At 34.3% G+C, this 24,641-nt stretch overlaps 3 protein-coding genes across 3 annotated transcripts; 2 read left to right on the forward strand and 1 right to left on the reverse strand.

The window, feature by feature from the left end:
* Positions 1-6,422: 6,422 nt before the first annotated feature.
* Positions 6,423-7,532, forward strand: LOC131005052 (early nodulin-like protein 17). Its single transcript, XM_057931844.1, has 2 exons — positions 6,423-6,881; positions 6,992-7,532. The coding sequence occupies exons 1-2, from the start codon at positions 6,722-6,724 to the stop codon at positions 7,303-7,305; spliced, it is 474 nt and encodes a 157-aa protein (XP_057787827.1). The 5' UTR covers positions 6,423-6,721; the 3' UTR covers positions 7,306-7,532.
* Positions 7,533-11,139: 3,607 nt separating this feature from the next.
* Positions 11,140-13,224, forward strand: LOC131011583 (uncharacterized). Its single transcript, XM_057939357.1, has 5 exons — positions 11,140-11,218; positions 11,303-11,541; positions 11,659-11,865; positions 12,688-12,795; positions 12,871-13,224. Exons 1-5 carry the CDS (start codon positions 11,140-11,142, stop codon positions 13,222-13,224), a joined length of 987 nt encoding a protein of 328 aa, XP_057795340.1.
* An 8,525-nt stretch (positions 13,225-21,749) lies between these two features.
* Positions 21,750-24,398, reverse strand: LOC131005053 (putative receptor-like protein kinase At1g80870). Its single transcript, XM_057931845.1, has one exon. It carries the CDS (start codon positions 24,051-24,053, stop codon positions 21,894-21,896), a length of 2,160 nt encoding a protein of 719 aa, XP_057787828.1. The 5' UTR covers positions 24,054-24,398; the 3' UTR covers positions 21,750-21,893.
* Positions 24,399-24,641: the final 243 nt, after the last annotated feature.

A 24,641-nucleotide genomic window follows, 5' to 3' on the forward strand; every position in this document is an offset into this window, starting at 1 on the left:
GTCCGTCCACGAAATGAGTACCCATTTCCCTTTTTGGCAAGTGTACCCCACACATCTCTTTAATTAATACACTCAAAAAGTGGAACCCTTAAACTATTCACACTACACTCCATACATTTCTTAAAACCCGTGCCGTCCACAAATGGGTACTCATTTCGTGGACGGAGGGAGTATTATTTAATGATGAATTAGTAAATGCTTGAAAAAATATTACTCTCTCTTCGTTCCAATTATAATATCCGACAACTATAGAATTTTCCTATAATTTATAATTGCGACGGAGAAACGGGGAGATATCCCAAAAAAAAAGTACAAGTTGATATTAAATGGAGGAGATTATTTGATTTGTCCTAAAAATCTATACTTATTATAAAAGAGCCTTATTTTACAAATTTTGATTGCCTATTATATCCATCATATATATCTAATTTAAGATCAATTGTTTAATTTAATCCATTATACATAAATCTAAAAATATTGTGTTTTATATTTTAATAATTATTTAAGTAGTAGTATCTATTAGAACTCTTCACCTCAAAACTTACTATTTTTATTCTATAAAATGCACAAAGGATTTACTCCCCCTGTCCCACTATAAATGAGACTCTTTCTATTTTGGGTGTCCTACCATAAGTGAGACTCTTTTATTTTTGGGTAAAAGTTTTACCCTTTAAACACATTTTCATTTTTCACATACATACAAAAACACCTTTCTTAATTCCCGTGCTAAAAAAAGGGTCTCACTTATAATGGGACGGAGAGAGTATTTATTAGTTTTATTTTTCTAGAATCCTTGGAATTAAAATTAATTATGTAAATATGAAATCTAGAAAATAAACATGAATTTTTAATTTTTTTTTCTAATGAAGATAAAACTAGGTGATGCTTAATTAGTTAAAATTTGTTTTTTAAATTAAATTTAGATGATTTTTTCAATTTTATGAGTTTTATAATATTATTATTTTCAAACATTATTTAATAATTGATTAAAAAATATATTAAAATGATAGATGTTACTATAAAATGAAATGAAATACTCCTATAAATTTACACTGACAAAAAATTATTTATTAAAATAATTCATTTTTACGTGTATTCGCACGTCATATGTGCGAGTACAAGCTGACAGTAAATGGGACGGGAAGATTATTTGATTTGTCCTAAAAATACTCAAATTACTAACATTGTATTAAAAATATCTTCATTTACATTTTTTATTAACGAAATGGTGGTTGTGATTTCGAGGTGACAAAAATGAGGTGGTTCATAGCTAGGAGATTAGTTGAAGAGAGAATAAAAAATGTAAGGTAGCGAGATCCTAGAAAGATAATGGAAAATTTGAATCTTGATTAAGGGTGCCCTACGCTACGCCTACGCATGTGACAAAGGGCGTGGCTTTTAATACGCATGAACTACTTAGTGCGCTCTCTTCTCTCTCTGTCTCATGTCATGCCCACTTGCTATTTGCTTTATTATTCATATGTATCATGTATTATCTCAACCTTTTCGCATTCAATAATAATCGTAATCATAAAAAACAACAACATTGAATTCTTTGTGCCTCCGAATTCAATTTTCCTTAATTGTGTCTTAATTCTCCCATACGGATTAATCTTGCCTTGCAACGAGACTTCTAGCTGATCTAACTGAAGAAGAAGGAATTGATCATACTGCGCGCTCCTGTTTACTCTTCCATATGTTTAGATATATTAATAAGATTGCTCATAAATTAGCACATTATGTTATAGATTACCCGCAACCACTAGTTTAAAAGGAGGATTTTCCTTGGTTGCAAAATATTGTAATTGATGACAATTCATGGTTAATACAATATCTTTGCGGCTTCAAAAACAAAATGATAATATGATCCTGTCATATTGTTACATGCAAAATATTAGGATTTTATGGATAATGAACGATATCTGTATTTTAGAAGTTGATACTTAATAGCTCTCGACTTTCCAAGTTGAAACTATAAAAAAAATACATTATATATATTTAGCGACGAATATGCATGCATGCAAAGTAAAGAACATTAGCAATGAATCGAATGATGTTAATTAAAGGCTGCAGATTTTTTAGTCATTAAAACCGTCCACGCGACAGATTATTTCCGTCATTAGTTGTTTAATTTGATTGAAAAATAAAACTGATCGTCTGGTAATTAGAAAATTTCTGATAAGGCTTTTCAAAAAATAAAATTTCTGATAAGGGTTAGATTAATTGAGTCGAAGTTGGAGAGAATAGAACGATTGTACATGAATTCAATGAACATTCAAACTTGTTTTTGCTTGGTTTTGTCTAATTAACTATGATGAGAATCCAACAACCATCATTTTGTTACATAATGATGCTACATGTATACATAACAACACCGATTATCAATAACTAATTAATTAGATCAAATAGGAAACAGCAATAATGACATCCATTACCGCAAATGCATGTTGTATGTTTTTGTTCGTTCAATTTGGAAGTACTCCATCCATCCCGCCTTAGATCACTCTCTCGTTTATAAAAACTACAACTAGCTAGATATATTTTAAAGTATATTCAAATTAAAGAATGTGTTTTTTTATCAATTTATTAAATTTAATTTTGAAAAATGATTACTAAAGTTATTTTATACTACGCATGGCATTGGAGCGGGGTGATAATTTATGAAGATATGAAACTCATAAAATAAGGTCTTTATAAGCCATACCCCGTAATATATATATATATATATATATATATATATATATATATATATATAGGGAGAGGTTCAAATAAGAACCACTAAATAAAATTAGAACGGAGAACCATTTTAAGCCATTCGATCATCAAGATCTACGGTGGATGCATCATCTTGGTGGATGAATGCAGATCCTGGGTTCGAATCCTGGAGGGAGCAAAATTTTTATTATTTTCGGATGCATTAAATTTAATAGCGAATGCATTAATTTATATAGCAGATGCATTGATTTTAATGGTTCTTATGTTCTCACGATAAGTGTGGTTCTCATTATAACCACACCATATATATATATATATATATATATATATATATATATAGTGAGGCTATAATAAAAACACATCTTTTTGTAAAAACTAAAAACGGCTGAATTCTATATAGAACACGTATGAATTAGGTGTGTAACTGTATGAATTGCGAAAAGTCCTGAGTTCGACTGAATTCTATGTAGACCACATATGAATTTCGCAATTCATACAGTTACACAACTAATTCATACGTGTTCTACATAGAATTCATACATTATAGCCGTTTTTAGTTTTTACAAAAAGATGTGTTTTTATTATAGCCCAACCATATATATATATATATATATATATATATATGGTGCGGTTATAGTGAGAACCACAATTATCGTGGGAACGTAAGAACCAATAAAATTACTGCATCTGCTATACAAATTAATGCATCCGAAAAAATAATTTTTTTGCTCCCTTCAGGATTTGAACCCAGCACCTGCATCCATCCACCAAGATGATGCATCCACCGTAGATCTTGATAATCGAATGGGATATATATATATATATATATATATATATATATATATATATATATATGAAGAGGTTCTAATAAAAACCTCTGTTAAAATGAGAACTAGGAACCTAATCTTGACCTTTTAAATATTAGATCTAATGGTTAGGATTTAGTCAACAAAAGAAACTGTGCATCTATTATATTTTACTGTGCACTTAAAAAATATGCAATTTATGCATTTGAAACCAACAATGCAAAATACTCAAGCAAATCAAAACTGTGCATCTATGCAATCGAAATTGTGCATCTATAGTTTAATCTCAGCCCTCTATTTTATTTAAATCAATGACTTTAAATTGGTTCCTAGTTTTCATCTTAAGAGGGGTTTTTATATTAACCCAACCCTATATATATATATAGGGAGAGGTTCAAATAAAAACTTTTTTTAAAATGAGAACTAGGAACCTAATCTTAGTCTTTAAATTTGAAGATCTAGTGGTTAATTAGAATTAAATTGATTAATAATGTGCCTAAAATGAGGGAATTTGTTTGACTTTGCCGTTTTTTTTGGTTTTTAATTAGGAGAAGGTTAACTTTGTCTTTTAAGGTTTTCTAATTAATGATAGATGTTATGTTTTAATTGCGTTTTCGATGACATTTCGTTTTTTATCCAATTAGTTTTTAATAAAAGAGTTTTAGTTATTAAAGAATTCTATTTTTTAATGATAGATGATTATTTATTTTTGTTGCACATTTCGTCTAAGTTTTTTGTGTGCTGTATTTTTTGTTCTTTAATTAATTGTCCAAAAAATCATCATTGCAACATATTACTTTCACGGATGCAATTAAAAAATCATCTATGCAATAAAATAATTAGGTAAACAAAAATATGAATTTACCTTTAATTAATTGCCTAGATGCATATTAATAATTTCATAGATGCACAGATGACTTTTAATAATTGCAGCGAATGAACTTTAATTGCATAGATGTATTTTACTAATTGCATAGATGCATATTTGTAGGAGCTATATGTTCTATCTTCTTGTTAGTAAAGGACAATCCATTGGTTATATGCAACAATCCCGTAAACTTTGATTTAATTTCCAACAGTTTGTACAGTTCCAAAGACTAACGCAACCAATTTTTTCACAATTCAAGATCTTAAAACAAATTGACTTATCAAAGTATGTAAGAAAGGAAACAAGCCTCATAACAAAAAAACAGAGTATACTAATCCTCAATTTTTCCTTTCGTACCCCAAACTCTAGAAATCAGAACCCACGACATGCGCATATACCCAAAATGGTCACCTCAAATTTCAAGAGCATAGATGCACATATTAAAGAATAAAGCAATTTCGATGTAAGATCTTTTTTAAACAGCTATGCAATCTTAAAAAATTAGACAGCTATGCTAAATCTTTACTAAACAGCTATCCAAAAATTAACCATTATCCATGCAATCTTAAAAAATTAACAAAAAAAAAAACCTTGGAAATTTGATAACTATGCAACACAATCCAACATCTATGCACCAACAATCTCAAAATATGCAACTCCAAAAAAAAAAAACATAAAAAACGTTTCAATTTTGCCATTTATGCATCAATATCCAACATCTATGCATCACAATCTCAAAATATGCAACTCCAAAAAAAAAAAAAAAAACGTTTCAATTTTACCATTTATGCATCAATATCCAACATCTATGCATCACAATCTTTCATCTATGCAAATAAAAAATTAACCACAATTTCGAATCGCTTGAAGAAAAATTAATTCAATTTTAAAAAATTAACCAAAAAACAAACAGCTATGCAATAACATAAAACATCTATGCAATTGATTTACCACAATTTCGAATCGCTTGAAGAAAAAACGAATTGATTAAATATGTGAGCAAGCCTCCGCCGCCTCCTCTTTGTATAAATCGGCCAGAATCCGCCGCCGCCTCTTGGAATAATCGGACAGCCTCCGCCGCCGCCTCCTGTTACAGATCGCCAAAGCCGCCGGGAACGACGAAGACCCAGATCGCCCAAGTTGCCGAACGCCAACTCCTTGTACAGGAGGGAAAATTTCGAACCTTGCACAGATCGCCGAAACCGCCACCGGAGAAGACCCTGTGTCCGATGCTTCGTCGCCGGCGTGCAGATCGGTCGTTCGTCGACTGCACAGAAGTCTGCGGTTTTAACTTCTCAAGCCCTAGATGAAATTCCAAAGTCAAAGTGAAAATGTAAATGATGATGCGTGTAAATTTTAATTTCATTCTTTACATTTCTACCCTTTTAATTAAAAATACATTTACATTATATATTAAAATGTGCATCTCTAATTTAATCTCAACCCTTTATTTTATTAAAATCAGTGGTTTAGATTAGGTTCCTAGTTTTCATCTTAAGGGGGGTTTCTATTTTAACCCCACCATATATATATATATATATATAGGAGCGCTTCAATGAAATCCCCTATTTTTAGTGAGATCTTAGACACGATCTCGTGCGTTTATTTTATCAATCCTATGACTGATATTGTACCTAGAGAGCGAATTTTTTCTCAGGGTTCGAATCCTGAAGGGAACGAAATATTTTAAATTTCGTTATTCATCAGTATATACTGCACTGTTCATTAGTATGTACTGCCTTGTTCATCAGTATATATGTCTTATTCATTATCAATTTTTAAAATTTCGTTATTCATCAGTATATATTGTCTTGTTCATCAGGATATATGTCTTATTCATTGAAAAATAAGGATCTCAGTGTCTCACGAAAAATAGGGTCTCATTGGAGCGCACCCCTATATATATATATATACATATATATGACTTTTTTTTTAGAATTACAATTCACGTGCATTCATACTTGCACATAACTCACGATCTATTGATATGAGGAGAAATGTTTTTTACCAAGACTCCAAGCATAATTCAAGCTTAGCCAAACACCCTCTTACTTCCAAGCAAAATTTAAACTTAAAATAGGTCTAAATATACATGCAATTGCGTACAAAGTATAGTGAATTCGAATTTTGATTCATCAAGAGTCCACAATTATTTTTGTGAATAAATATAATAAAAAAATATGAAATGATTAAAGCAGGCAATGAAAAATCTCTTGGATCCGTTATGTAACCGTTAACTGAGCTTATTCCTTGGGACTTTTAAGACCCCAACTCTCAATTGGGCAACCACATTCAAAAAAGCATTCCAAACTGACCACTCACAGAGCTCATCATGTCCAGCTCAGCCCACCTTGCATCCGCCGTGCTCCTCCTCCTCCTCTCCTCCGCAGCCGCAACCGACCACATCGTCGGCGCCAACAAGGGCTGGAACCCCGGCCTCAACTACACCCTCTGGGCCAACAACCACACCTTCTACGTCGGCGACCTCATCTGTAAATCCCCTTTCCTTCTTCTTCTTCTTCACAGTCTCTTGATTTTTTATACATTTAATATAATTAGGGCCGTGTAAAATGTGATTTCTCAAAACGTAGCTCGGGTGCAGCGTTTAGGTACCAGAAAACACAGTACAATGTGTTCGAGGTGAACCGGACGGGGTATGACAACTGCACGACGGAGGGGGCCACCGGAAATTGGAGCAGCGGCAAAGATTTTATACTGCTGGACAAGGCCAAGAGGTACTACTTCATCTGTGGGAATGGCGGCTGCTTCAGCGGCATGAAGGTCTCTGTTCTTGTCCACGCGCTGCCGTCACCGCCCAAGTCTTCCTTGGCGGCGGAGCACTCCTCTGCTGCCGCCGCGGCGCCTGGAGTTGTGGGGCCGCTTTTGGCTGCCTTGCTCTCTGTTTGGTTTGGATAAGCTAGCGTGGATCTTATCTCTTTCATGTTTTTTATTTCTATTTTTTCTATTTCTTTTCCAATTGTTTTATTTAGAGAATTTGGGAGTAATTGTATTTCGACCGACAAAGTTTTGCATTGTCAAGGATTATGATTAGAAGTTTGGACATGGGTGAACAATGAGCTCTAAAATTTGTTCTATACATTAATTCTTTACAAAATGAAATGATGGTACATTTCTTTACAAAACGTAGCTGTAAATTTGTTCTATACATTAATTCGTAAATGAGTTGAGCTATTTGAACTTGAGTTTTGGCATAATAAAATTTGTGTTTTATTTAGTGGAGTTGTCAACAAAAATATCCGAATTCTAGTTTAATAGTAGTTGATACTCACTAGCTCATTAAGTGAGCTAACTTGATTATGAAGTTATTAACTTTTTTTTAGGGGATGAAGTTACACTACAAAAAAAAGAGCTTTTAGTGGCAACAATACGAGTGACGATCATATTTCTGTCACTACAAATAGCTTTTTAGTGACAAAAAAAATCATTGTCACAAAATAATGTAGCAGTGACAAATTTTATTATTGTCGAAAATTTTTGTCACTATATATCAGTGACGACTTGAGTATTGTCACTATAAATATGCATGTAGTGACGGTACGATATACCGTTGCAAAATAGTGTAGTAGTGACATATTTAATTGTTGTTAGTATTTATTGTCACTACATGTTAGTGATGATCTTATTTTTATCACTACAAAACATATGTATAGTCACAATATTGTGTATCGTGACAATGCAATGTAATTGTGACAAATTATATTGTTGCAGATATTTAATGTCACTGTATAGTTGTGACAATTATATTTTTATCGCTACAAGTTTGAATATAGTGACAACACGCATTAATATCACAAAATAACATAATAGTGTCAAATTTTATTGCTGTCATTATTTATTGTCACTATATATCAGTGACACTCGTTAATTTGTCAGTATAAATATTTTTATAGTTACAATAATTTATTTTCGTCACAATGATTATAACAGTGATAAATTGTATTATTGTCAGTATTTAATGTCACTATACGTCTGTGACGAGTGTTAAATTTGTCACTGCAATCTTATAAATAGTGACAATATATTATAGTGTTACCGTAAAGTGCAATAGTGACATACTTTATTGATTGTTCTTATTTATTGTCACTAAATTTCTTTGTTAAGTTGTGACAGTCGTTTCACTTGTCACCAAAAAATTCATTAGTGACAAACTTAATTGTTGACACGATGTATTGTCACCATATGTGACAAAAAAAAATAATATTATAAATATTAAGAAATGCGATTTGTATTATATTCTTCAACCAAACTACTGCATATTAAACGTGATCACGTTTATAATAAAAAAAGCATAATACAATGAATTGATGCTAATATGAGGCTTTGACTTACAAAAGATTATTACTCAGAAGACATGATCACGATCACGCTTATTATGAAATATGTGTATTACTCAGAAAACGTGATCATGCTTATTATGAAATAAGGAGTATTGCTCAGAAAATGTGATCACGCTTATTGTGAAATAAGAGTATTGCTCAGAAGACGTGATCACGCTTATTATGAATAAGAGTAGTGCTCAAAAGACGTGATCACGTTTATTATATATGAAATAAGAGTCAATCTTGTTTAAATAATTCTTGTAACAAGAAATATATTAAAATAGAATTAAAAAAACATCATAAATCGTCTTCGCTGTCGTCGATCTTGTCCTTCTCTTCATCTTCATCCTCCTCCTCCTCATCATCATCATCATCTTCTTGTTCTTTTTCATCTTCTTCTTCTTCTGCTTGAGGATGCTCTTTTCTTGGTGTTATTGCTGTTGTGGAGATGGTTGATCCGGGGACATCATTTCGACACCATTCGACAAAATCATTATTAGGTTGAATCATGCCGACTGTAGAATGTGATTCATTTTGCTGATAAGACTCATTACTCACTACACATTCATCCCCCTTATTCTCAACCACATTCCATATATTGCGCACTTGTGCTCGGATAACAACTTTCCAATCATTGCCAAGTTTTATGTCATTAACATAATAAACTTGAATAGCTTGAGTTGTCAACACATATGGCTCATTTGTCTTCCATGGTTTTGATAAGTTGACACTTGTATAATTGTATTTGTCCTTTTGCACTGACTTGCCTTCATGCCAATCACACTGGAACAATGTCACTTGATTATTTCCAAAATAGTCCAATTGAACTATATCCACCAACACACCGTAGTATTCTTGAAATCCCATGTCATCTTCAACTTTCACAACCACACCACAGTTTTGAGTTTTTTTTCCCAAATCATGTCACTTAGTATTAAACCGTAACTCATTCACTGTACAACCCTCACAATGAATTACTCTTTTATCGGGACCACTAGCCAAGTGTACTAAACCCTCATGAAATCGTTCTTTTTCTTCATCTGATGCCAATGTGATCTAATGGAGAACATAAATTAGATGACGAGATAATAAATAATAACAAGGGAAATATTAACTAAACTTACTCGTTGGTCGAACCATTTTGTAAAAGTTTGATCATGCTCCTTCTCCACATCAATACATCCATTTCAGATCAGCATCTCCTTATGCTCACTACAAATATTACACATAATATTAGATTGCCTTATGCCTTGTTTTCACCTGCTAAAAATTTAAATTAAATCTCTCTTCTACATTAATTTTATTTTATTATTAGGAGTACTTAATAATTTAGAGAATAAATATTTAACACTTACGATTTTAAACTCATGATTTACAAGCTTTGACAATTCGAGCATGAATGTCTATTGGGCGTACTGCGTACATGGTGAATTAACAAATTCAATTTTCTTTTTATGTTATTAATAGTATGTTAATAATGATATGTTATAATTAAGTTAATTGGATATTATTATGAAATTCACATTCATTAATCTAAGTCATTCACAATGAAATTTTATCAATGAATTTTAATAAAATTTATTTTATACTTATATAATTTGTTAATATTTTAAATAAATATTATAGTTATATGCAACAATGATATTCTTTTATAGTTGTTAGTAATAAATTAATATTTATATAACTTATATGTAGAACTTTTCAAAAGGATATATGTAGAGTTTGATTTAGTTTATAATATGAATTAGTTCCTATTATATTATCTATCAAAATTATTCAAATTAAATGTGATCACGCTTATAATAAGAAAAGCGTGCATAATGGTTTGACGTGTTTTGTTTTATAATTGGACCAAGAATATTTAACAGAAAACATGATCATGTTTATTATTAAAAAAAGGCAGACTTAATTTAGCAGCGTCTTCAATATTGTTAGAGGCAATCCAAATAAGTGCAAGTATATCTAAAAAAAAGAAATAATTTTATTTTGAAAAATATATGAAACTGAAATTTAAATTTTTGGAGAAAATCTAAAGCATAAAACTTACCGCCAATATCAAATATTTACCGCAAAAATATGAAAGAATACATATTCACACGTTCTCATCCACTCACGTTCTCCCACTTCAGTCACCACTCAACAAATTAAACCCTATTCTTCTTCTCTCATTCTCAACTCACGTTATTCACTCTGCAGCAAATTTCTATACTTCTTCTCCTCATTCTCGTCTAAATCTGTGCTCTGCTGCAAACCACAAAATTATATTATTTTCTATTGCATCTTCCCAACATCATGTCAAGCGGTCGCATCGTGAACACCACGTGTAAGTTGTTATTTTTGTTCATTGAATTTTTTCTTTTCGATTTCTTTATATGAGAAATAATATATTTTTTCCTCTACAGTTGGTGAAATGGATGAAGATTTCCAAGAAGAGTTGGTGGAACAATCAATGGAGGAAACAATAATTTCACAACACGATACGGCTAATGGTTTTATTATTAATTTCATGTTTGTATGTAATTTATATTCGTATTGTGATTGGTTACCTAAATCATAATATATATTTGATGTAGGTGCGCCCAAACGGAATGTCAGAGGTGTTACGAAAGGCTTATCACTCCAAAAGAAATGTCAGCGTACTCCAAAATTAGACGTGATTATACATCCGACAAGAAATCGGATTGTTGGCGAGAATGCTAAAGACTTCAAGACGGAAGCGTGTGTGATGGTAAAGCAATTTGCACAAGTTCAACACCCTCGTTGGAAAGACATCCCAATGGAAAACAAGAGGAAGATGTGGATTGGAATGAAGGTATACAAAAATATTTCTTTTCACTATCAATAGTTCATTCCATGAAATTAGTGGGCAAGTTTTCTGTGTTATCACGTTTATTTTGTGTTTTTCTAAGCAATTACCTTTTTCTTGCAGCAAAAGTTTAATCTGGAAGAAGACGTCCACGTCAAAAAAGTAGTATTTGCGCAATTCAATCGCCAATATAGGAGCTACAAGCATAAGTTGCACGTGCACTATCTTACAAACAAGGGAGAAAGAACTATCTTGGATAAGTCTCCACATGGAGTAAATCGTGAAGATTGGAAACTACTAATTGATTATTTTGAGAGCGATGCATTCAAGGTAATACAATTTTTTTAATTCATGTATGGTTGTGGTTGATAATGTTGATATACTTTGTTCGGTCGACATTGATTTTATTTATGTGGTATGTGATCTTTTGGTACTTTGGTTTCAATGAGTATATTTGGATTCTTGAAGTATAGTATGAACTAGACATGACCATGCCTATTGTGTAATTGAATGTTTAAATCTATTTTGAAATATACGTGACCCTGCCTATTCTTCATTTGTCTACTGAAAGCTATTTGTAAAATATGCGTGATCATGTTTACTCTTTTCTGCCAAACTGTTGAACATATGTCCAATATATGTGTGATCATGTTTATTCTTAGATTGTCTTACGTCTTTTTTTTTTGCTGCTGAAAGCTAATTGTAAAATATGCGTGATCACATTTACTCTTAAATTGTATTCTACCCCACTGATGAAACCTATTTTGAAAATATGCGTGATCACGTTTATTCTTAGATTGTCTTATGTCTTTTTTTATTGCTGAAAGCTAATTGTAAAATATGCGTGATCATGTTTACTCTTAAATGATCTTCTACCCAACTGTGGAAACCTATTTTTAAAATATGCGTGATCATGTTTATTCTTAGATTGTCTTTTGCCTTTTTTTTGACATGTTTCACGTGTATTGTTTGAAGAAAATTAGTGGGATAAATAAAGAGAATAGACAAAAACTTACAATGAATCACTCATGTGGAACAAAATCCATTGCCCAAGCTTGCTATGAAGAGGTACATGATTATTAATGTTTGTCCAATCGAAATAGTGCATATTTGAATTATATATTGTTAACATTAACATGTTTACGATATTAGCGTGATCCTGAAACTGGCGAGGAGCCTACTCGTACAGCCGCATGGAGAAAAAGTCGATACAACAATGAGAAAAAAGAATGGGTCGATGATACTTCTAAAGAAGTCTATGTGAGTGCATATTTCTGTTTATGTGTACATACATATGTATGAAGTACAAATTCTAATATAAATTGTTATGTTCAGGAAAAACTTATTATGCGTCAAAGTCTACCAGAAGACGGTGGAGAACCTATGACCGAGGATGAAGCATTCATAAAAGTTCTTGGAGAAGAAAAATCTAGCAGATTACGTGGATGTGGAGATGGGATCAAGCCAACTTCTAAAAGAGGAGAAAGGATAAATCTTGATCTTCAAAAGGAGAATGAAGAATTAAGAAAACAAAATCAAGAATTGACAGCTCGATTTGAGTCCTTAGAAGCTCAAGTTAGTAACAATGAAGTCAACCTACAGACTCAAGTCGAAGCTGTTCTGAGAATGCGGCTCCCAGGTCTCATGCAAAGCTTGAGTCAAAATAGTGAAACTCCAAATTCCAATTAATGTCGTTTAGGTGTCTTTTAATGTATTTATTTCTAAACAATGTGATATGACGTTTAATGTGTTTTATGAAATATATTATTTTAATTTAATTTTCTCAATTTTTTTTATATATATTTCATATTTTTAATGAAAGAAGAATTGATAATATTGTATATTAACTAGCAAATTAGATAAAAAATATTAAATATGATGAATAATTTAAATTTAGTGACAAATTGCATAATTGGCATTATATTAATATTGTGACAACCTTCAAAATTATTTTCCATCACTAAATTATTATCAATTTGTGACACTAATTATAGTGATAATAATTTATGTCACTATAGAATTTCTTTTAGTCACTATATTAATTTGTTTCAGTGTTGAAATAGATTTGTCACTAAAATAATATTGTTATAATGACAATAAAAAATATATATTTTGTGACAACTATACTGCGTGACATTATTACGGAATAGTAGTGACGATTGTATCATGTGACTAAATTGAGTCGTTTTAGTGACGGTAGCCACATGTGACTATATACAAATTGTTTTGGTGACAACTGCAGAATGTGACTAATTTATGTGCTTCTAGTGACGATAAAGACATGCGACTACATACCAAATTATATAGTGACAGTAAATAGACGTGACTAATTGATGGAGTTGTAGTGACGATAGAAAAATGTGACTATATATCGAATAATTTAGTGACAATTAAAATGTGTGACTACATAAGTGATTTATTGTGACAAATAATTCATGTCACTGAAACAATGAACTATAATGACGATCATTGTACGTGGCTATAAAAGTTCAATATTGTGATGACTAATTATTGTCACAACATCATCATCTTCAGTGACAAGATCATCTGTCACTATACTTCAATATGTAGTGACGTTATTTTTGTTGTTGTCACTAATACTTTTAGTGTCGGTGCATACAGTCTCGACTCAACGACGAACACAAAAGTCGTCACTAAGCACTTATAGTGACAATTTTGATACATACAGTGACAAAAAATGTCGCCACTAAAAACAGTTTTTTTTGTAGTGTTATTAACTTGATATAACGTCAACTAGGGGTGTAAATGAGCCGAGTCGAGTCGAGTATTGCTGTGCTCAGACTCGAACTCAGCTATATTGATGAAGCTCGAGCTCGAGCTCGACTCGGCCGAGCTTGATTTTTTTGAGCTCGAGCTCGACTCGATGCCATATTCGTGAGCTCGAGCTCGACTCGATTCAGCTCGATTGTGGAGTCATACTCGAGTTCGAGCTCGTTTAAACTCGGTGAGCTCGAGCTCGTTTAAGCTCGTCTGATTAATGCTTCAACATGTTGTGGTTTGTCGGATTGAGAATGTGCCAAATACACAAAGTAAACAACGAGCAAGAACACCAAAATTACGTGGTTCGATCTTTCGATCTACGTCCACGGAGTAACCAAGAATTTCACTACTAGATCACTCAAACAATTTACAAGTTACAATAATGGAAAATCAAAAACAAGAAAACCGAAAGAGTAAGCTATCTAAATCACCAAACAAGAAGCTCAATTTCACTCTCTTTCTATCTCTATTTTTTGCTAAACAAACTGTAACGAATCAACCACAATACAGCTGGGAAAGTAAGGAATTTATATGTGAGAGAAGAAGAATGAACCTAGACGCATATTCTAAAAAACAGATACACAAGCACAACTTTTAGCGTGAGTTCAGTCGGGGCTAAGAGGGGTTGAAGTAGGGAGAGCAGCGGTGGCGGCTGATGGGCTGCTGTTGTTCGAACTGAAGGAGAAGGGGGCGACGATTTTGACGGCCACAGGCTGTCCGGCGAGGGAGGGGAGAAGAAGGCGGCGACGCCGCCGCTGTCGTCGACTGTGGTGGTAGGCGGCGTGGGTGAGAAAAGAGGAAAAGGAGAAAATTAGGGATTTGGGAGAAGGGAATTTTAGGGATTCAAGGCGTGGAGAGTCAGGATAGGAAGGAGAGGTGGTGGCCGGCTGGAGAAACGGCGGCGACGGCCGCCGGAGTTGCAGGAGCAGCCAGGCCGTGCGCGGGAGGGAGAGATGAGACAGGGAGAGGGAGGGTCGAGCGATGGAAAAGGAAAGCCAAAGGCGGCGGCTCTGTGCTGCACTGCTGCTGTTGTTAGGCTCGCCGGAAGAAAGAGCCGCCGTCGCGCCGAGTGCCGGGGTGTGCGTCAGCGGTCGCTGGTCGCCAGTCAGTCGAGAGAGAAATGGGAGATTGGGGGCGTCTGCTAATCTGAAATAGGACTTAGGGTTTTGTTCAAATGTTACAATGGGCTTAGGGTTTGGGGATTGGGCCATCTTTGTGGATTTGAAATATATTTAAGTTTGGGCCTACATATAATATATTATATATATAATTGTTTGAGCTCGATTAGGCTCGCGAGCCTAACGAGTCGAGTATCACGAAACTCGAACTCGGGCTCGGTACCTACTCGAGTAGCTCGAGCTCGAGCTCGACTCGACTAACATCGAGTCGATTTCGAGTAATTTTCGAGTCGATCCCGAGTAGCTCGCGAGCTAGCTCGACTCACTTACACCCCTAACGTCAACGTATACTTGTACGCCTTGATTAGTGTCTATATATGTACATTATTTCCCAAATTAATTGTTTAATAGTAAGATATAATTAATGAATTTTGGTAAATATTGTTAGGAATGATATCGTGTGATATATTCATAATTGATTCCTCCATTATTCTTAATACGTATTCATCTAACGTATATAGCCATTAAATCTAAGCAACAAGTTCGTCTTGTGTTATGCTTTCTTCGTATTAATTGTGTAGAGAATTCTTATGTATATATAGTGCTTGATCTTGTAATATTGATGTACCAAATGAGAATGTGCTAGCGAGTTCTTGTGCTACATATCTTATTCTAATTACTTGTTGCTTAATTATTTTCTTCGTCTTCGTGTTATATTTATAATAAATACTTATTGTTCCGGAATTTTTGACCACGAAATAAAAAATAATATGTAAATTGATTAAAAATAGAATGATTCATCCCTTCAAAAGGTTAATTATTACTTTTTATAGAAATAAAACAATAATAATAGGACCACTCAAAATAGTAGTGAGACAATAATAATAAGACGTAGGGTGTATAAATAAGAAATCAATCAGATGTGGCCGGTTTTATGTGTTCTCTTTGAGCTCAAATTAAGAATTAAAATATCCATGAATTATCGCACATATAATTAGAGGTTAAATCAAAAGCTCAGAACTGAAACCAACAATGAGACCATGGCTCATCAAAATTGAGAAGTACGTACGTTGCAAAAGTCAGACCTGAAGAACATAGCAATAATCAAAATTGAAGAAGGCAACGAAGTTAAATCTGAAGAAGGCAACGAAGACAAACCTGAGGAAGGCAATAAAATCAGGTTTGAAGAAGAAGATAAAAATCAAACTTGAGGAAAGACAATTAGCAGACTTGAATGCATATATCACACCAACATCAATATCTGCTCTGAAAGCCTAATTGCTAGAAATGAAAGACAAAATATGTATAACATGAATTACATTTATAATTATCATTTAGACTAAGTACTCTTTTCATTATGTTGGTGTTTTTTTTTCATTTAGTTTTCACAAGAGAAGTTTTAACGAGGTTTAAATCAAATTGTCTTCATAATGAGCTTTACTGCTAAGTCTATTCAAGGGCGGAGCTACACTATAAAATGGTGGGGCAATTCCCCCCCCCCCCCCCCCCAATTGAGTTATATTATGCTTCCATATATATTCAATTTTACATAAATATTTAAGTTTGCCCCACCAAAAATTATGAAAAGTAGGGGCAAAAATAAAAGAAAATAAATGGGCTCATACGTGTATGTCTAACAAGAGAAGGCTGAAATTGTGTAAATTACATTCAAATAGATAAATTCAAGTAAATTCAATTCAAAAATTGCACCAACAAAGTATTATTCCTAATTTACACAAATTCTAACTATTTTTTATATTATTGACAAAATACAATTCATTGGTCTTTTGAAACTCTTCTTTATTTTAAATATTTATTTCGTCTTACTTCTTCAATTTCTTATCCAAGCGAAGCCCCAATGTATATTCAATAATCTAATTAATTTACTGAAGGATCATTATTAACTCTGAATTTTAAAAGTTAATTTTTTCTAAATTCGTTATAATTCACAGTTTTTTTTTTTTTACTTTTCTAGCTTTCCGTTTGGCATAATTATTTGTTTATTGTTATCAGAATTTTAATAGTAGTATGTGGGTCTTCTTTTTACACCCATGAATATTCTTCGAGTTTTATTGTAAAAAATAAATAAATATCAATATATATATATATATTATCCAAATTCTAAATTCACATAATTATTGAATTATTGTGAGAGGACACAGGGAATACAGAGTATATACATACCTACGATACTGTAAAAATAATTTTCTTTTTTTCTAACAAAGATTATAAAAAAGTCAGCTTCTAAATAGAATGAGAGATAGTCTTTATCTTGTTACTTAATTATATAAAAAAAATATATTACTTTACAACGAGTTTATATTACTCCATTTTAGTAATCATAGAGAATTTTTGTGATTTGTAAAAATATTTTATTATATTATATCTATATAAGTTATTTTAGATATTTTAAATATTTTGCCCCCCCAACGCCTCAGGGCCGGGCTCCGCCACTGAGTCTATTTTGTAGGTAATAAGTTATAACTATGAATTTTATGTTGATACTATATTATAAGATATTCATAATTCTCTTACTCAAAATAAAAACCTCTCTTCTCTCTCTACCTTAATGCAATTCAAATTCAAATTCTCTTTTGATTTCTTAACTAGATTTTCTTCATTTCTCGTAATTTTACTGTTAAGAATTAAACCTGATTCAATAATTATTAAAATAACAAAGCAATTATGTATACACAACTATAAGTGTATATTTATACGAATAATGCAAGTAAACCAGATTAGTTTTGATTTTTTCACGCTTCACCCGGCGTATAAAAAATATAAATCAATTAATTATACACTATGCATATCATACTAGATTTATAAGAGCATATGTAGTGGGGTGACCTGATAGAAGGGGGACCACAGTGGGTCAGTGAGGCTGCAGTGGGATGACATGATAGCTGACCTGATCTTTTTAGTTTTGATTATTGTATTTTTCATTTAATTTTAATTGCACAAATTTAAATAATACAATTTAATTACTTCAAATTAAACTTCATTAATTTTAAAAATCCTAAAGATTACATTAAAAATAAAGACATAATTTAAAATTACTTAATTAAAAACTAAAAACATAAAATCCTAAAGATCTCCAACTTCTCTCATCCTAGCGATAATCTTCGTGCAACGCTGCTTGTGGAGGGCGAGGCTTTCTGGATTCATGTCGTCGGTCTTCATGAATAAAATTCGGTCGTCGTGCACCTTCTTCTTGAGTTCGTTCGACTTGGCGACCTCGGCCATCATTTGTTTGATGTTCTCGTCCGACCTGTCCATCCTCTCCACGTATTCGGGTGGAGGCCCAGAGCTTTGCGACGCCTTTCCTTTTCCCTTCGCCGCCTTGTTTCCAATCGGCCGGGAAGACGTTATCTCCTCGCCCGACGCCGAGGTAGTGAAGTCGCCCGTCTTCGACATCTTCGTCCTCTTGGAGGAATGGACGTCGCCCTCAAAGTACATGGACTTGAACCTCCAGTTGATCCGGAGCATCCTCCATGCATTCCAGTAGTTGAAGGGGCCGTTACTTAGGCTCTTGCTTGGAAGATGACTTGAGCCTTTTGTTGGAGCATGTTGACGGAATGGCCAGAAGGCCACTTCGTGCAAACCTCCACCCAAACATTCTCCCACAACTTCACATCCTGGGCCACTCGAGCGAAGTGTCCCTTTATTTGGCGGGGCTGGAAGGCGGCACCGAGGAGGGCATTAACGCGGTCGAGAATCCGGCCCCAGTAGGCCTCGCCTTTTTGATCGACACCCCGGATGGCGTCGTTCGTCTCCTCCCCCCAAACACGGACAATAAGGTCCGTCTCCTCGAGGGTGTATGTGTGTCGAGTGGCCCTTCCCTCCTCCGGCTCTCTCGCCGGCGCCTTCTCCTTGAAGGCCATAGCCTTCCACCGCCCTCATTTCTTAAGCTTCGACACACTGTGGGCGGCCGGTGGCTCCTCGTTATCGCTTGGGCGGGGTTCCTCCTCCAAGTTGATACCCGTCAAATTGGGATGATAATATCTCCGCCGGAGAAGTCGAGAACCCAATTTGAGTCGTACCAATTGAAATTGTATGGATCCATTTTTTTTTGGAGAGACATTGAAAGAGAAGATAGAAGAGTATGGAAGATAGATGAAGAAGAAGAAGATAGGCAAATTTATAGAAGAGAAAAAAGAAAAAAAAAATCAAACGGTCGAATAACCGTGAAGTTCAAACAAAAGCAAAGCAGCAACGGTCAATTCAAATCAAAATTCCAATTTTTTAAAAAAATTGGCGGCCAAAATACTATCGGGGCTGCCCTGTTCTATCGGGACCCCATCGAGTCGTCGTCGCTTGTAGTGGGCGACCCGATAGGCGGGGTGACTCGAGACCCCCTATCAAGTGCCCGCTGCGGATACTCTAAGATCTTCTACATAATAAAATGTACTCGCTCTGTCCCATTAAATATGACTCACTTCTTATTTTGGATCATTCTATTAAAGATGACTCATTTTCATAAAAGTCAATATTTAATTCTTGAAAAGTTATGAGTTCTGCCACTTTTATCTAATATACATATATATCTCTTTTAATTTTTGTGTCAAAAGACAATGAGTCATGTTTAATGGGACGGAGAGAGTATTTGTTCATAGAAAAAGTGATTGTCTCAAAAAAAAAAAAAAAGTGTTGAGTAGAATTAGTTAAATCAGACCAAGAACATTTGTCTGCTACGAGTAGTTTACATTAATAAAAATGCGATCATATCCAATTAAAACAGCTGGCTTGTAACGCTACGTTACATATTTAAGACGACAACGCCCCTGCATTTATGGAGCTAGCTTCGCACCAAATTATGATATTTTATGTCATTACGCATTTACGCGTATTAGTTGGTCTCCCATGGCCAATGATAGTAATATTTGGCAAAAAAAATTATAATAAAATAATCATCATAATTTATCATGCAAAAGGACATATATAAATAATATTAATATAGTATTTAAAATTAAAATTCACACAGGTTCTTCAATTTTTAATTTTATAATCGAATTCTTGAACTTTTATTTAGTTCAATTAGATCCCTAAATTTGCATTATATGCTTTGAGTAATGAATTTTCACCCTTATTATTTTATATGTAAATGGTTATATACAATTGACTGATGTATAACATAGTGTAAGATTTAATTGAGTACTTAGCTAAATCAATTAAGATACAGTTCTCACACTGTGAGAGTAGAAAAATTAGACCATCTGATTATGAGAAGTTGAATTAAGATTCGAATTTAAGTTCATATTTTAATAATATATTTATATATTTTTGGCATTTATAATTGTAAATTTATTATTGGATATGTGTTTAGATTTAAATGATACAATGAGACGAGCTTACATAAGTTTTTATATATAGTATCAATTTTTGACATAAAGTTTGAGAATCTGATGAGTCGATCAGTTCGCATATAAGTTTAACCACAAAATGTATTTCTTTAGCAATAGCATTCAGAGAAGATTTTGTCTCACACGAAAAACAGAGGATATTGCATAATTTAATACTCCATCTAAATTAAGTTTTCAAATATTTTTAGAAATCTCAATGCGTATCAATAATAAGTATTTTCTTATGGAAGACTATAGTGGAGTACATTAAATTACATTTATTGAATGGAGGACATTAAATTCGAATTGAAGACTATAGTATGGTATTAATGAATGGTCGATTGCTACCTGTGTTTTCAACAAATAATGTTGTATATTAATATTCTTAAAAGCTTTCTATATTTTCAACAATAGTATAGTTTCTGAATCTCCACACAAATTTGATGCCGTTAGTTGTGTTATTGTACAAAAGTATTAGTAATGATTCCTGAATCACCAAAGTTTATTTCAGAGAGTTTATTTTCTCAATCATACTAAGAAATTCTATATTTTGAACCAAAGTACAATGTGTCAAAATTGGAGAAATAAATATTGGTATCTTATAATTTTCATAATTTATTTAGACTCAGATCACAAACAAAGATGATCCTCGCCAAACATTTCAAACTTTAAATGCTATTTCGGCTGGTTAGGTCTCGAAGTATTGCTGCACAACTAAATATTACTTACTTTGGTGAACCTCAATAAATCAAATTTCTTACATGATTCTTATGCAGTTGGAGTGGACCATTTTTGTAATAAATACCCCTAACTACTGAAGCAAAACCTTACTGCAATTATCTTGCAGATTTCTTGTCCCTTTCACACTAGGACTTTTCTTCACTTATCATATAAAAATTTTGTAAGTTTGTTAGGATTCTTGAAGTACTCTTAGAGCAGGAAGTTCTTGAATTCTAAAGGGTCTAAACAATGAATCTTGAGTAAGAAAGAATCTGATTAATCCCCTAAAATGTACATAACAAAGCTCCAAACTTGATCACATCAATCCATGATTATATACAACATTTGATCACAATATTGAACCATTCTTTTCCTGATCCGATCCTACAAAACGAGAAAGCTAATCCGCGCTGCTCCTGAGTCTTCGTCTTGACCGGCTGTGGAGCTTGGGAGGCGGGGAAGGCGAGAACTCGAATGGCAACGAAGGGAGTTCCATTTCGCCTTTCAAAATCTTGACAATGTCGGCAATATCGGGCCTCAGCTCGGGCATTTTCTGCAGGCAAGCAAGGGCTAAACTTATGCACAAAGTGGCCTGTTCCTTGCTGTACTCATCTCTGAGCCTTTGATCAACAAGCTCTAGTGTGTTCCCAGAGTGAGCCAAGCTCCTGCACCAGCTGATGAGGTTGGCCTTCTCGAGCTTCATAGGCGAGGACAGCACGTGCAACGGCCTCCTCCCGGAGACTATCACAAGGATCAACACTCCCAAGCTGTAGATGTCAGCCTTCTCCATCAGATAGCCATAGCCGTTGTACTCTGGCGCCACATAGCACAACGTGCCCCTCATGCTCGTCGTGCTGCTCAACTCCCGGCTGAAAAGATCCTCACTCCCCATGGAACGCGGTCTCCACCCTTTTCTGAAGCTAAACTCCATGTTCTGATCATCTGCATTGTGATGATGGTCATCTCCATTCCTCAAGTTTCTCCTATTTTTGAACATGAAGCATTTCCCTAATCTCAAATGTACCACTTTGAACCTTCCCCTTCTCCACACTCGAAGCCTATTCGCCTTCTTAATCTCATCCATTTGCTCCTCTTTCCACCATTCATGCATCTTCCTATGCTTCCTACCGCGAGCCCTCCACCTCTTGGAATCCTCCTTCTCAACGCCACATTCGAATGCAGGTTCTTGAACAGGATTCTCATTCACTTCCTCGCACTTATCCAAGTGGCTAGCACGATCCAAGCTAGGTTTCTGTTCGACTGCCCCCTTCTCCTCGTCCCAATCAGTCGAATTCTCATGGCAGATCTGGCTGCCAATCCACTCCATAACATAGTCCTTACTAGAAAACTCACCACTCCCATCCTGCTTCCACCACCAATCCTTCCCCCATTGCTTAGCACCCACACTTTCTCGGCTGCCGTTATCTTCACCAGCGATGGCAGCATTCGAGTTCAACTCCTTACTATGATCCACACTACTCAACTCATCATCATAAGGCACAAATTTGTTCCACTCCACCCCACCATTTTCATTTGCTGAGAGCTCCTTCCCCTTCGAGTTCAAATCCCCACCCCCCTTATTCTCACTCCCACAATCAGGGCTAAAGTTGAAATTCAAAGCTAATCCCATCACATTGTGGTAAACCCTACAACTACTCTTGGAAGAGGCAGATGCTTGCAAAGCCAATGCAAAATCCACCTCATCATTCTCATGGCTCTCCACAGGAGTTCCTACATTAGGACTACTCTCATTCTCTCCACCTCCTCCCACACCAGCATTCAAGTTTCCAGAAAGTTCTTGGCTCTTCCACAGATCCTGACTGAACAAATCAACACCAATCGCACCCTCATCCTCAACCTTCAACCTAGACAACCCGAAATCGGACAGCTTAGCTCTAAACTCAGTGTCAAGCAACACATTGCTTGGCTTCACATCACCATGAATAACAGCAGGCTCACATTCATTATGCAAGAAAGCTAAAGCCTTTGCAACATCAAGAATTATACCAAACCTCCTACCCCAACTCAACCTCGTATCGCCACAGTTAATGTTGTCTGGTTCAGAAAATAATGATTCTTGCAAACTTCTGTTAGGCATGTATTCATACACCACCAGCCTCTTCTCTCCATCCACACAAAAACCCAAGAGAGAAACAACAAAAGGGCAGGACTTTAGCCCACCAAGAATCTTTAACTCATTCTGAAACTCGTGTTCACACTGAAACGAGGCTGAATCAAGAAGCTTCACAGCTACCAATTTCCCATCTCTCAAGATTCCTCTGAAAACAGTGCAAGAACCCCCTTTTCCTATGCAGTTGGAGCTGCTGAAGCTGTTGGTGGCATTCTTGAGCTCTTTGTAGCTGAATCTTTGGAGCTGCTTCAATGGCGAAGCTCCATCAAATGGGCTGGTTCTTGACCTGTGAACTAAAGTGTACCATAAATAGTAAACAAAATACAGAATTGCAGACAGAATTATAAGGGAAGCAGAGATTGTGATTGCAAGAAGAATTATGCTGGTTTTAGGCCTTGGATTTGGTGGGAATGGCTGCCTTGAAGCCATTCTTTTCTTTCGTCTTGTTTGTTGCGAATGTTGAGAAAAATATATAAATTTGAACAAGTGTGTTTGAAGTGCTGGAGTTTGATAACCATAGAAATATATATATTATTATACAGTTTGATGAAATTATGTGAAAATTTGTCTTAAGTGGGATGATAACAAATTTTGGGTGTATGAATATATGGTTTAATTTTGATGGTTGAATAGAAATTTTGGAGATGGGAATTGAAGAAAAAGGAAATTGAAAAAGGGGCCCATATATTGAAACTTTTGACTAAACAGAATTGCATTTGCAGGTTTGAAGGAAGAATTTTGAGGTATTGGGGTTACAGTGATCATGATTGTTAGTATTTCATTTGTTTTCTTTTATCTATTCAAACGCTTTCTTCATTGAGAAGAAATTTCGTGATCATAATTCATTAATATACACACTGTTATAGATTATTGTTTGATTGCTTATAAACCCATGCACGTTGTTATGTGTTGTACAAGAATCACGGATGTGGCTAATTTTTTTGCCATTCCTTTGCCGTAAAAAATTATTCAATTATTTCGAATTCAAGACCTTTGACCTTAGCTATTAAGGTCTTA

Source organism: Salvia miltiorrhiza, chromosome 1, assembly GCF_028751815.1.
Source record: "Salvia miltiorrhiza cultivar Shanhuang (shh) chromosome 1, IMPLAD_Smil_shh, whole genome shotgun sequence".
Taxonomy (NCBI): domain Eukaryota; kingdom Viridiplantae; phylum Streptophyta; class Magnoliopsida; order Lamiales; family Lamiaceae; genus Salvia; species Salvia miltiorrhiza.